The sequence below is a fragment of the Lactuca saligna genome, chromosome 3 (assembly GCF_052625555.1).
Source record: "Lactuca saligna cultivar CGN05327 chromosome 3, ASM5262555v1, whole genome shotgun sequence".
Classification (NCBI taxonomy): domain Eukaryota; kingdom Viridiplantae; phylum Streptophyta; class Magnoliopsida; order Asterales; family Asteraceae; genus Lactuca; species Lactuca saligna.
Window position 1 is genome coordinate 21,396,900 of NC_136419.1, and position 14,521 is coordinate 21,411,420.

The following is a 14,521-nucleotide window of genomic DNA, read 5'->3' on the forward strand; positions in this document are numbered from 1 at the left end:
ATAGGGGATATCTACAAAAATGGACCTTATGAAATTTTGGAATATATGAAAATAACTAAAAAAAAATTGTTTTATCAAAATGATTATCATCTCTAACACATTAGCATTCAGATTAATTTTATGTCAAATTAAAAGTTTATTTTTAGGATTAAAATTTCAGATCTTGGACATAAGAAGAAAAATAAAAAATAAAAAACAATAATGAAATTTCTAATACATGTCCAAAATTAGATAAACAAATCCGAATTTTGGAGAAAATAATTTGTTTTTTTATTGAAATATAACAAAAAAAATTAAAAAAAATATATAGCAAATGTAAAATGGATACCATACAAAAAGATAAAATACGACAATTGACAGAAAAATTAATAATATTAAATATTTTGAAATAAAATATTTGAAGATTATCTGGTATATTTTAAAAAAAAAAAAACCATATTATATTTTTTTTTATTGAAATTAAAAACGGCCATTTTAGAAATAATGGTTATTTTTACTAAAGACCAAAAGCTATGGTTATTTTCTAATATATTTTAAAATCATGTGGTTATATTTAGGAATATCCTTAAGAACTACTTGAAACCCTGATAAAACAAAATTTTAAAATTAGTAGAGCAAATTATTAAAGTTTCTCGGTTTCTCTACTTTCGCTTTTTCATCTCTCTGACACGGTCTCCGTCTTCTCCCAGACACTTCACCGTTTACAATTTTACTTTTCTCTGAATACTCTCTCTGAATTCCACGTACCACCATGTATTTCTGTGTCAATGCAGCTCTCATTTCAGTCGGTTAACCAACTCACTGTCACTGTCAGATGAAAATGGCAAAGCTTCACCAAAACGAGCTTGTTCTCGACCACACACCCGCCGGCGATGGCAGTTTCAACCTCTGGTCCTCATGCCGACGCAAAATTATTGATGCCATGAGGTGCAACGGCGGAATATCTCGCAACCAGAAGTCGATCAAGTCTCCGGCGGTGGCGGACATTCCCAAGCTGGAACAGGCAAAAACTTCCATATCGGAATGTAGATCGGATAGTACTATTAAGAACAACGGTAACCATAAAGGATCAGAGAAGCTTTCGACATTGATGAGGATGTCGGAAACGTCGCCGGAGGAGGAACAGAGAGTGAAGTTGAAAGAGGTGGTTAGACGGTTGCAGAGCGGAGGAGACGGCGACGCCTTGGGAGGAGCGAGGGAAGTGAGGGAGCTAACTAAGGACGATTCACAATCCAGAACGAATTTAGCATTGCTTGGAGCAATTCCGCCGCTCGTTGCAATGCTCGATTCCGACGATCTCCATTCCCAAATCTCAGCTCTCTACGCTCTTCTCAATCTCGGAATCGGCAATGACCTGTAAACACCACCCTCTCTCTCTCTCTAACAATTTCAAATTGATAGTGATGCAACTGTGATCTAGATCTCGTTTCTAATCATTTTAGTGACATAATTCACGTGAGAATTCGAATTTCTTCATCTGCTCGATGTTAATTTCAGGAACAAATCCGCCATTGTTGAAGCAGGAGCAGTACACAAGATGCTAGATCTAATCGAATCTCCAATCCAGGAGTCCCCCAACCCTGATTTATCAGCAGCAATTGTTGCAAATTTTCTGGGATTAACTGCCCTTGATTCAAACAAATCAATAATCGGAACTTCAGGAGCCATTTCCTTTTTGATCAAAACCCTCAAAACCTCAACCAAAAGCAACACCAATTCACAAGTGATTCAAGATTGTTTAAGGGCACTCTACAACCTATCCATCTTGCCATCAAACGTTTCACCCATGATCGAGTCCGAAGAGTTCATATCATTTCTGTTGTCCATGATTCGAGATACAGAAATAAGCGACAGAATCCTCTCGATTCTGACCAATGTCATATCTACCCCTGAGGGCCGAAGGGCTGTTAGCACCACCCATGATGCGTTTTCAATCTTGGTTGATGTTTTGAATTGGATGGATTTGCCTAATTGCCAAGAAAAAGCAACTTATATTTTGATGGTGATGGCTCACAAGTCGCATTCAGATCGACAAGCCATGGTTGAAGTGGGGATCATGTCATCGCTTCTCGAATTGACTCTTTTAGGTAGCACTTTAGCACAAAAACGATCCTCAAGGATTCTAGAAATCCTGAGGATCAATAAAGGAAAACAAGTTTCAGAAAACTATAAAGGACGTTCAGGGGCAGCTATATCAGCTCCCCTTTGTGGGTCCACTGACACAGAATCAGTGAACTCATCGAACAGTTTTCCAAACAACTATGCTGTAAGGCAGTTGGTGGAACAAAGTTTGCAGAACAATATGAGGAGGATAGTGAAGCGGGCGAATTTGACACAAGATTTCATCACATCGGAGCATTTGAAGTCGTCGAGTGTTTCTTCATTTTCTTCTTCAAAGAGTTTGCCATTTTGAAATAATAAGTTTGAATCAGTTTCATTGTGCCATTGTATGATTAAAGCTATGTTAGGGTATGTTGTTTTTTTTGGGACTAGTAGAATAACCAATGTTTTATAACGTTGCATGTGCATAACTTCTAGGCTCGACAAAACCAAATAAAATGCTTCACGTGCACAATATGAATTAAGTTCACGTGTAAATTTTCTTACAAAATGAATTAATTACTTTTACTAAAAGCCAAATAATAAATTTAGTTACTGAGTACGAACAATACATAAATATTGGATGTATTAGTATAACTACAAATTTTTTGATTTTGCCGACAAAGAATGAATAGTGACAATAATTATATAAGAATTTTGTCATATACATAGACAGGCAAATTAATCCATGATTATATCGAGGGAATCTCTTTTTATAATATGGGTTTTGATTTGGATTTTAATTACCGTAATATTTTTTTACTTTTATATCTTGGAATTTTCAACTGAGAATGTGGATCTTGATTCTTTTAGAGTTTAGACCCCCACGCACGCTTGCAATACTTAAATGTTCGAACGAGGTTTTAGACTTTTAGTAGCTTTTAAGGTGATTAACTTTTAAGAAAAAAAAGTACTTAAGAGTAAATTAGGAAGTTCAATTTAAACTTTTATTCTAAACAACAACATTATAATCCAATCGTTACTTCGACTTGTTTTTGACAATTTTTAGTTTTAAGTTTTTATGTTATACGCTATTTTATACCTTTTAAAAATTTATAACTACTTTTGTGGTTTACACAAATAAATTCCTTATTAATATCAAATATGCTTTAGATATTTGAGCTTGTAACTTCCATTATTAATCCAATTCCGTAATGTTTCCGATTAACAAGTAATATAAAAAAGACAAAATTACAAAAATATGGTGCATTTTCTCTAAGGTTTAATCCAAACCTTCATTTTTTTTATTAATGGTCATTTTAAACTAATTTACTTGTAGTTTTAATCACTGTCCAAACTAAAAATACTATTATACCCTTAATGAATTTAGTTTGCATTTTTCTTTCACCTTTTTAAATTATTATTATTATTATTATTATTAAACTAAGCCCACATATCCTCTCTCTCTCTCTCTCTCTCTCTCTCTCTCTCTCTCTCTCTCTCTCCAAAACTAAGTACTCACCTCTCCTCCATCTTTTTTCCCTGGTGTCATTTCTCCTTCTGAAGATATCCCCATTCATCAATCGATTCATCCTGTAAATCAGAGTCATCGTGAGGAGTTGTTCTCTGCTATCGGTAGACATAGTGGACAAAGCATCCATTTGCTATATACACGATGAGCTGGTGGTGGGCCGAAGCAAATACTAAATTCAAGAATCGATTACCTTACACATAAAATGATCGATGAGGCCCACATATCAGGAATTGCCCTGATCCTTGGAGTCACCGAAATTGTCGGCAACCGCCTTACCAAAATCCTTCACGAACTTATCAGAATCTGCCAACATGTAGACAGAGTCAGAAAAGTACTCTGAGAACAATGAGTGCTCTTCCATGGAGACGGTTGTATGTGAGGTAAGTCTGAACGGTTGTTGTAACATCCTACTGATAATAACGTAGCATTTTCGTTTTTAGATTAATAAATCGTTAATACATATCATTTCCATAAAACTAAGGTTATCAAGATTTAGCAAAACATCATCAAATCAGAGTAAATCACAGAATGCGTAAACATGTGGTGTGTGCTCTGCAGTCATCCTGAGCTCTTCCATTTGAGAACCAAGGTACCTGAAAACATAAACTGAAAACCGTAAGCACAAAGCTTAATGAGTTCCCCAAGATACCGCATACCAACCATATCACATAACGAGCCTCGCCTAAAGAGATACATGCCCCACCAACACTCTTATAACGGGCCCCGCCCAATGAGATACAGTCCCCACCCACTGAGATACGGGCCCCACCCACACTTGCATAACTGGCCCCGCCCACTAAACATATAACCATATAATCATATAACATTCAAACACATATGAAAATCACAAAGATAGTAGCATACTACACACTCGTCGAGCCCTGCCCACATACAAATCACATATGTATAACCTAATACTAGCATACAGAACAACCATCGGGCCTCGCCCAACATACATACCATTACATATACATGCAAGAGTCACGCAGAAAACTGCATCCTAACATAATAACCATGGGCCAACATTAGCACCTTCGACCCGCTAAACACAGTGAGTAGACTCACCTTGCACTGTCGAAGTCCCACGGATAAATCTCTAGTTGCTGGCTGACAAATCCCCGAACTGTTAACATCAAAACAACACCTAATAAACAATTAGGTTCCAATACATAACCATAAATCCATACTTGGGGTAAAAAGACCATTTTACCACTAACCTAGCTTGGCCCAAGACCAAGTCCCAAACTCACACTTTAAAGGCCCAAAAGCCAAATAATCAACCAAGGCCTAATTATGGCCCAATTTTCCAAATTGGGCCCAAACCCCTTACATGGGCCTTACCCGAAAGCTCATCCAAATTTCCTAGTCCATACACTTGTTCTCAGATGGCCCATCAAGAACCCAAACACCTAAGCCCAAAAGAAAGGCCCAACTCGAAGCCCAACACGATTAGTGTTTTCACATAAAATGACGATTAGGGTTAAGTAAGAACACTTAACCCATTAAGGATTTAATCCATTAAGCCCATCACTCTACTAGGTCAACCATACAATATGACCGAGCATAATTCTAACTCCAATCCAACGGTCCAAAACTCGGGTCCCGGCAAGTCCTAAACTAAAGTCTTCAAGATTAGGGTTTTCTAAACCCTAATTCGGGTTTTCAACCCAAGCACATGCCAACTAGGTCTAAGGTTGAATTTTTAGGTTAATTAAAGTTTTAATAGGTCGGGAACCACCCACTTCCAACTCGGGTGGTGGAGGTCGACGGTGGTTCACGGTGGCAGCCACCACCTCATAACGATGGTGGTGGTTTTCGAGTTAAAATCCGACCACCAGCTTCCATTACATCAACCAATGTAGAAAAACATCCATATGAATAAAACTTCACGTACATAGCCACCTAACACGGTGTTGATGGTGTCAAAGGGCGACATCAATGTGATAACCACCATGGTTGGCTGCCATGGTGGTTTCCCACGTTTTCTGGCCAACAGAATACACACATGCCTTCGACTTGCAGAAACAACACACACACCTACACGAAACCCACTGAAACACGTACCCAACATAGCCACCCTCGTGGTAGCAGGCGACGGTCAGAGAACATCAACAAGACGGAACAGCCGTATGGCAGCGACGACGACAATGAGACACAACATAAGCAATACAGAGGGTGAAAGGGGATTGCATCATCGGTGAAGAGAGACATAGCGGCTACAGAATTCGTTTATTCGGTCTTCCCACGACCATAGTGTCGGGTTCGCAACCCTCGCCTTCGTTGGCAATGAGAGCAGCGGCGGTGATGCTCGGCGGTCCATGTGTGACTAGGAGGTGGTGACGGCTGGAATATGGGGGTATAACGGTGGCGGCTGGACAATTTAGGGTTAGGGTTTGAGAGGGTATCAGTTAGCAAGAGGGTGGAGGGGAACAGGTTTAAGTCCCATCACCAGCTTCCAAACTTTATATATATATATATATATATATATATATATATATATATATATATATATATATATATATATATATATTGTTGGATTAGTACCTAAGTCCATAACTATTTTGGTATGTACTTGACCCGATGGTGCATGGTCCTTTTGGGTTGCCTTCACCAAAGCAACTTGATAGGATGAATTATGGAGAGAAAGGATTAAATATGATTTATTAATATATTGTGAGAATAATATATTAAAGGAGAAATCATATTGTTCAATTAGTATTACTCAATAATTAATTGGTAATTAGTTTTGTGACTAAAAGAGATTAATTAAACTTAAGGGACTGGAATTGTAATTATAAGATAATTGCAATTTGGGCCATGGATTGCCTTATATTATAAGGTGGATGAATTCTATGGGGAAGCCCATATGAAATCGTCCAAGGCCTTGAGGAAAGGGCTCCATTGGTTGCTTAGGGCTTAAGCATCCAATTTAGGGTTTCCTTGTTAGATAACCCTAATAGCCTTACTATATAAAGACCCCTTATGACGCAAAAACGTGGCTAAGACTTCTCTAGGGTTTGTAGACGGTTTTGGGTAGCCTCTATCCTCTCTCCTCTTCATCCTCTTGCTTATGGTGTTTGTGAACCATTAGAGGAGTGACATTTGTGACTCTAAGCTTTCTAAAGTCAATACAAGGAGGAATTGGATTGTTATTGCTACATAACAATCAAGGTATGATCTTAAACCTATTCTCATGTTAATATGATTACTTGAATGCTAGAATTAGGGTTTATAGTCTTAGATAACTTGCATATACAATAGAGAAACCTAGATCCAAGCATTAGGGTTTGTATGAGCACATAGGATGTTCTTATGACCAAAACCCATCATATATATATATATATATATATATATATATATATATATATATATATATATATATATATACACTAGGTTAAAACTTGTGGAACCCACGGGTGCTGTTTTTGAATTGAATTTAAAAATTAATTATTTAATAAAATATTATATCAATAATTCTGATAACTTATAAATTGTAATATTGAATATTTAAATAATTTTTTTTATTGGTAATTATTTAATTACTAACTAAATGGGAAGTATTTAATTAGGAATGAAGATTTTTTAAAACTATTTTTTTTATTCATCATTCTAAATGGACATATGCAGATGATACAATACCAATGTGTGTAATGAAATTAACATAAATATGAAGAACTCAAAAAAGCATTTACAATGTTCTGTCTACTGCCACCCGGCACAACAGGTAGAATTTGTCTAAAATCTCCTCCAAAGACAATAACTTTCCCTCCAAATGGAATATTTGAGATGGTTGAATTTACACACCTTAATAAATCCTTCAAAGTTCGATCTAAAGCTTCAAATGCATGCTTATGGACCATAGGTGCTTCATCCCAAATTATCAAAGAGGTTTTCCTTATTAAGCTTGCCAACTCACCGTCTGGATTTATGTTACAAAAAGAATCCTCTGTAAGCTCAAATGGAATTATAAATCGAGAGTGTGTTGTTCTACCACCGGGCAATAATAAGGAAGCAATACCACTTGAAGCAACATTTAATACAATATTTCCTTCAGATCTAATTGTTGCAGATATTGTTTTCCATAAAAAAGTTTTACCCGTTCCACCATACCCGTAAACAAAGAAGACACCTCCTTTATTTTGTTGAATAGCACTCTTGATGTTTAGGAAAATGTTCCGTTGCTCATTTGTTAATGCAAGAAACATACGATCATAGTCATTCTTTATCACGGGAATGTCGTAATCTAGTTCCTCGATGATAAGTCGATTGTTTGAAGAAGAAACGGATTCAACATCTGGGTATGGCATGTTTTTGAAGTTTTTGAGAGTAGAGTTGTTTCGAAGTAAAATTTGTTGTATTTCGAACAAAGTTAAGTTCTTAAGTTCATCTACTCCGAGAGACAATTCTGCACGAAAATATTAAATAATTAATAAAATACGTGGTTGATATTTAATAATTTCATTACTAATTATTTAATGGGTGTTGAAAAATAAAAATAAATTAATTTTAAAAAATAAGAAAAAATGTAATACCTGCTGACTTAAATCTTCTTCGTTGGCTATATAGAATTCCATCTGCCAAATATTCCCATGTATTTTCCCAAACGATCTCTGGTTTAGACATACTATTACACATCAACAATGTAGCAAATAAAAAGCGTAGATAAAAACCAGATCCATAATGACTTGCTTCTTTAATTGCATCAATGTATTCCTTGTCATCATCTAATAGCCCGAGTGCATAACAGGCATCTCTAAAAGAAGAATGTGTTTCTCCATTTACCGTGCGAATTTCATCAAATGATGTTGGTCCTTTTACTTTATTTAAAAGAATCCTTAAGAAATATGCTTCACCTAGTTTAGGTGAAACTGAATGAATTCTACCGATGGCTTTTCCTACTTTCCTTCGCTTCCAAAACCGACCATTTAATATCCAAACAAACTTTGTAGGGAATTCAACATATGTGAGTTTTCGTGCTTCACTTTCAATTGCATTACACTCCATCCAAGCTGTGAACTTTGAAGCGGCAACAGAAGGTTTGTCAAGAACATCATCAATATCATCATCTTTGCCATATACAATCTGTTGTTGATTAGGAAGATGAAAAGGTAGTCTAACAACAGAAGGATATCTGCAATGAACATCATATCTAAAAATTCGCCATGATGCTTCACATGCTGATAAATATCTACAATCGTAATATTCAGCTATTTCATCGACCGCATCATTATTTTCACATTCATTGTTGGTTGGTACAACAGCAACTGTAGCTCTATCAGGACCCTTATTTATGTATTTAAACAAATACTTTATAGAAGATCCCTGATTGCACCATTCAATATTAATATGTGTCTGATATCTTTTCAATAGATATTTGTTGTATGGAACAACATTTCTATTATCCAACCTTACACCTGATTTTTCTACAAAATGACCATCGTTTCTTTGCCTATATAACGGAAAACCATTCTGATCAACAGACGAATGATTAATGAATTGTTTTGGAAAGTTTTTAGAGCACTTTTTATCCACCATGCATGGACAATTCATATTTTCAGCTCCACATGGACCATGAATCATAAATTCTGATCAACAGATGAAGTAAGATCGATTGTTTTGAAATGCGATGTCAAATCTGTTGAAGGGTGTAATGATTATTGTTTTCGACTGGTATGTGTTCGATTGGTTATTGGGTTTGTATACAGGGATCGATTTTAAACGGGGGTTAAAGATTGTGGGAATGAATAACTGTTATTGTGTTTGTGAACCATTAGAGGAGTGACATTTGTGACTCTAAGCTTTCTAAAGTCAATACAAGGAGGAATTGGATTGTTATTGCTACATAACAATCAAGGTATGATCTTAAACCTATTCTCATGTTAATATGATTACTTGAATGCTAGAATTAGGGTTTATAGTCTTAGATAACTTGCATATACAATAGAGAAACCTAGATCCAAGCATTAGGGTTTGTATGAGCACATAGGATGTTCTTATGACCAAAACCCATCATATATATATATATATATATATATATATTACACTTTCGGTCCCTTCTTCTCTTATTTTTTTCAATTCAAGCCCAAAATTAACCAAACAGCCCCCAACTTTTAGATCCAATTACAATTCAAGTCCAAAGTTACAATTTAAACCCCAATGTGCACACCCTGCTAATTAATACGACTTAGGGCTAAATACAATATATATATATATATATATATATATATATATATATATATATATATATATATATATATATAAATACGTCTTAGGGTTTTAGGGATTATTATTTATTTTTTTAACAAAATGTTACAGTTGTTTTTGAACCTGGTCCCACAAGTTTGATACTTGGAATCCGAGAATCCTTACGATGATTTTAAGAAGTCGATGAAGAAAACTCATGATTTGAAAGATTGGGATCGTTTAGAGAAGACAGTGAGTGTATGTGTATGTGTGTGTGTTGTGTTCTTGGTTCACCGAAATCCCTGCACCCTCTTCCTCACATAACCTATGGTGGTTGGCGATTTGATGACATAGAAACCATATCAAAACTAGATGGGAGTTTTCATCTGCAGGTGGGGGCACCAAAATGAATGGGAAGCTAGTTTGGGAACATGAGAAACAACCACATCGGAGATGGCAACGGTAGAGGAGGCTGAAGAGGGTCGATGTTGTTTGTGTTGGAGTAGCGGGAGCTTATAAAACCTCCATGAGCATCATCATCATCATCATCATCGAACCCACCATAGAACGCCACCCGCCTACCCGTTTCTCCATTACCCTAGAAGTGAAACACCATTGTCGCCTATAGCTCTGTCGACCACCCATTAACCACCGTTGCTACCATCTCAACACCACCTCCTTATATAGCCACCCCTGTTTACCCTCCTAGCTGATTCAGGATCTTCTACATAGATAAATGAGAAGAACACACGCATACATACACTTGCAACTCGATTATGGATTGTTCATCATCGATCTACAGGTTTGTGTATATATGTGTGTTCCCATTATCCCATAAATACATTTCTTGGATGTCTTACTAGATTTTAAGGAGAGAGAGAGAGAGAGAGAGAGAGAGAGAGAGAGAGAGAGACTATGTTTATTATTAATAAAACATTAAGTTATATAGAAAAAAATATAAAAATATATTAGAAGGGCAGTTTAGTCTTTTTAGTTTTTTGAAGGATCAAAATTACAAACAAACTAATTCAAAATGACCACGAAACCAAAAAAATCGATGTTTAGAGTAAACTTCATAAAAAATAAATACCACAAAGATATTTTTTGCAATTTTATCTATAAAAAATAATATCTATATGGTTTTAAATATTTTGAAAGTCGTCTCATAAAAATATCTAACAATCATTTCACATGGATACATTGAACCTTTTTAAGAGATATTACTACTTGACTTTCATTGTTAATTCTTTTTATTTGTAAAATAATATACCGTGATTCCTTTTTCTTTGTAAAATAATATAATTTATAGTTTGTTACATGTGACAAAATATTTGATACCTTTTATTAAATAATAAATAAATTACATTTATTTACATGTTTTGAAGCTTTGTTTGTAACATTATATAAATTGGAGAAAACTATAAAAATAGTCCTCGTTGTTTGTAATTTTCTTAGTCACTAAGGTCCAAAATAGTTTCATATTGCAAAAATGAACCCTATTTGAGAGTTTGGTTATGGATATGGTCCTAATTTTAACCGTCAAAATGAATGTGATCGGGTCCTAAATTACTTATCAAATATTAGTAATTTCAGAAAGGCAGGTTTTGTCTCTGACAACTATAGGAGGACATTAAGCTTTGTTTAATTTTAACACTTGGTTACTATTTTCTGTCAAGTTCTCAAACTTTGTTGCCATTAAAGAAGAGCTACCCTACAAAAATTATTTTGACAGAAATGGAATATAAAGATAAAATAGTCATTTAGTGTTATTCATTAACATAACGTACTTATGTATACAAACATTTTATACATACATACATCAGTATCCAATTAGAATGGCGGAAATGTTTTTTAAGCACGAAAAGATTTTAGAAAATATGAATCTTGATTAACATTTGCCATTTAAAACACAAAAAGACAAAACAAATAATGATAATAACAGTCATTACTCATTACACATAAGATTCAATAAATTAACAGAAGGTTCTATTGAGCAACAACATTAGGTGATCTTACTATGCATACCTGATAGAAATCATTGAACAACTTTGCATATGTCTTCATATTCAATTGCCTGAATAACCCTTCCATCATACACACCCTTCTCAATCTGCACCTTTGCACAAAACATCTCAGTGTTAACAGACAACAATCTTGCATTTGAACCTCGATAAGCACCATTAACAATCCTTACAATCCCACCAATTTGAGGAATAACAGTCTCAAGCTCTTCTTGATCCACCCTCAACTTATGTTTACTCTCAAGCATCTCAATTTCACCAACATACTTATCAATCACCTTACGAATCACACCCTTTTGCTTATAATAACCTTTCTCAGCCAAATCTTTACTCATCACTTTTACAATAATACCCTCACACAACCAATAATCTTTCCTGTTACTCCTCTCTTTCGCCTTCTCTTCTTCTCTTATCAACTCATCCAACGCCGACCCGCCACCTGTCTTTTGTTTCTTGTCTTTCTCAACTTTCTCCACGTTTTCCACCTCATCAAAAACAAACCTCGAGCTTCCCTCCCCTTTAACATTTTTCATTGAAGAACCAATACTTAGCTTAATCTTCTTCTCACCACCATTATCAGACCTCAACAACAACTTTGCATCTTCGTTTTCTAAGACTTTGTCACTCCCCATTAATTGTTCGGCTCGCTCAATTTGCCTTTTGATCTCCCTCTCTTGCTTCTCTTCATCCACAATATCGGCTTTCATTCTCTTGTTTTTCAACTTTTCTTTCAAAAGTGTTTCGGAGTCTCTATCTATGTATGTGATAAACCAACCTTTTGGTGTCTCTTCCACCTTACATTTTCCTGTTTTTCCCAAATGCTTTACAAACTCGGTTAAAGTAGCCCATTGAGTTGAATTCATGTGAACATGGTGTCTGTCTGCAATGTACTCATTGTAGACCACAGTGGCTGCAATTCGACTAAATCTATGGCTACGTTTCATATGCTCAAGGAACATGGATTCAAATTCATTGGTGTAACCACCAACTATCCGATTAGGGTTTTGACCAAAAACTTCCATTTGACGTTGGTGGCCTTCGCTCATGCAATGGCATTTGAACCCGTTTTCATCACGACATTGTTTTTGACACATCTGACAATACCATCGAAGCTTTTGGAGCCCTTTTGCTTTGATTCGGTTGGCGATTGCTTTTGGGGTGAGGAAATCGTTTTTACCCATTGAGGATTTCAAATTTTAAGAATCACAGTGATGAGTAGGACTGTATAAACTAGAGGATTGGACCTGGATAGAGAAAAACAAAAAATTAATCGAAAGTATGACTGAAAGTGAAAGATGATGGTTTTGAATCAGAAAAAAGTATTTAACTCCAAAAGTGGTTTTGAGCAAACGTGCTTATTGACTTGTGGTGGTAGGAAAATGAGATTTGCAAATTCGTTTGTTACATTTGGATCATCTACTTCACAGTTCATATAGAAACAAGCATCAGTCATCTCAAACTCAAGATTTTAACACCAAACTAGATTAACACCAAATCAGATATCAAACATATGCAATTGAAAAAAAAAGTTGCAATTCTACTTCACAGTTCACACATAAACACATAAACAAGTTCCAGTCATCTCAAACTTTAGATTTTAACAAACAAATTAGAAATCGAATAGATGTGATTGAAAAAAAAGTTGTAAACTAATTGAAAATAAAGTTGTAAGCTACGATGAGGCTGTCAATGGGAATCGATTCCAAAAAAAAAAATCAGGAATTACACAAATTTTGATATCAGACAGGTTTGGAATCAGGAATTCCTGATGAGGCTGTCAGTGTGAACTTAGCTTGAACAAAGGAGGTGTATCGATTCACAGGAAGAGAAATTGGGATTAAAACCAAACAAGAAATCAGGAATTCGATTAAACCAGGAGTGAGACAGAAATTAACCTATAGATTCAAAATCTAACAGAAATTCATGTTGACCATCGATTCCAGAAAATAAAAAAGCATGTGCTTACCTAACCAGAAAAAGAAAGCGGGACTTACCAGGTGACCGGAGAAGGGCGTCGATTGGGGGGATAAAGAATTTGGGAAGGGTTCAAAGATCGCTGCCGAGTGCCGAGGAAGAAACGCAAAAGATCCCCTCGTATTCCTTCGCTATTCGGTATTTCTCCTTGATTGGGCTTGGCTTGGATAATGGCCCAATGGGGAATTGGGGATATAATATCAAGTTATTAATCTATTTACCGTTCTAAGTTATTAATCTATTTACCGTTCTAAATTTTTAAATACAGTTTATAAATAATATGTAATTATTTTAAAATTTGGTTAATACCGGGGAGTGTTCCCTATAAGACCATAGTTATAATATTATTATAACTATTTTTTTTTATAAAAACGGCGAACTAAGTGGAAACCTAATATTTCAACGAGTCGTATCGAATTGTTTTACGTGACAAACTCAATTCCTATAGAGATTTCTTGGGAAAAATTCTCCACATATGTCACCACAAGAAATAGTTTAAAAGAATCGAACTTCAAAACTCACACCTACATGGTATAAAACCAGTGCATAAACCCAGTTAAATACAACACTAAAACTATAAAACAAAATATTTATTTAACATACAGTATATATATATATATATATATATATATATATATATATATATATATATATATATATATATATATATATATATATATATATATATATATATATCAGTTTTAAGGTAAATTATACGAATTGTTCATCGTGCAACGGGTTGTATATATCAGTTTTAGGGTAAATTATA

The 14,521-nt window shown here is 35.1% G+C and overlaps 3 protein-coding genes across 4 annotated transcripts; 1 reads left to right on the forward strand and 2 right to left on the reverse strand.

The window, feature by feature from the left end:
* Positions 1-607: 607 nt before the first annotated feature.
* On the forward strand, positions 608-2,570 carry LOC145034708 (U-box domain-containing protein 45-like). The gene is made up of 2 exons (XM_078983201.1): positions 608-1,356; positions 1,498-2,570. The coding sequence occupies exons 1-2, from the start codon at positions 815-817 to the stop codon at positions 2,411-2,413; spliced, it is 1,458 nt and encodes a 485-aa protein (XP_078839327.1). The 5' UTR covers positions 608-814; the 3' UTR covers positions 2,414-2,570.
* Positions 2,571-7,230: 4,660 nt separating this feature from the next.
* Positions 7,231-9,109, reverse strand: LOC145035250 (uncharacterized). The gene is made up of 2 exons (XM_078983823.1): positions 8,107-9,109; positions 7,231-7,979 (listed from the first exon to the last, which is right to left on the reverse strand). Exons 1-2 carry the CDS (start codon positions 9,107-9,109, stop codon positions 7,231-7,233), a joined length of 1,752 nt encoding a protein of 583 aa, XP_078839949.1.
* Positions 9,110-11,602: 2,493 nt separating this feature from the next.
* Positions 11,603-13,916, reverse strand: LOC145034709 (DNA/RNA-binding protein Kin17, conserved region). 2 transcript variants are annotated; one of them, XM_078983203.1, is made up of 3 exons: positions 13,773-13,900; positions 13,107-13,194; positions 11,603-13,022 (listed from the first exon to the last, which is right to left on the reverse strand). In XM_078983203.1, exon 3 carries the CDS (start codon positions 12,957-12,959, stop codon positions 11,793-11,795), a length of 1,167 nt encoding a protein of 388 aa, XP_078839329.1. In that variant the 5' UTR covers positions 12,960-13,022; positions 13,107-13,194; positions 13,773-13,900; the 3' UTR covers positions 11,603-11,792. The 2 variants fall into 2 exon arrangements, with proteins under 2 accessions (XP_078839329.1, XP_078839328.1); XM_078983202.1 differs by lacking the exon at positions 13,107-13,194 and having other exon boundaries at positions 13,773-13,916.
* Positions 13,917-14,521: the final 605 nt, after the last annotated feature.

Coding starts and splice junctions, on each gene's coding strand:
- LOC145034708 (XM_078983201.1), top strand. CDS start 815: ATGAAAATGGCAAAGCTTCACCAAAACGAGCTTGTTCTCGACCACACA. Junction 1,357..1,497: donor CTCGGAATCGGCAATGACCT/GTAAACACCACC, acceptor TGTTAATTTCAG/GAACAAATCCGCCATTGTTG.
- LOC145035250 (XM_078983823.1), bottom strand. CDS start 9,109: ATGGTGGATAAAAAGTGCTCTAAAAACTTTCCAAAACAATTCATTAAT. Junction 7,980..8,106: donor AAGAAGATTTAAGTCAGCAG/GTATTACATTTT, acceptor ATTTTCGTGCAG/AATTGTCTCTCGGAGTAGAT.
- LOC145034709 (XM_078983202.1), bottom strand. CDS start 12,959: ATGGGTAAAAACGATTTCCTCACCCCAAAAGCAATCGCCAACCGAATC.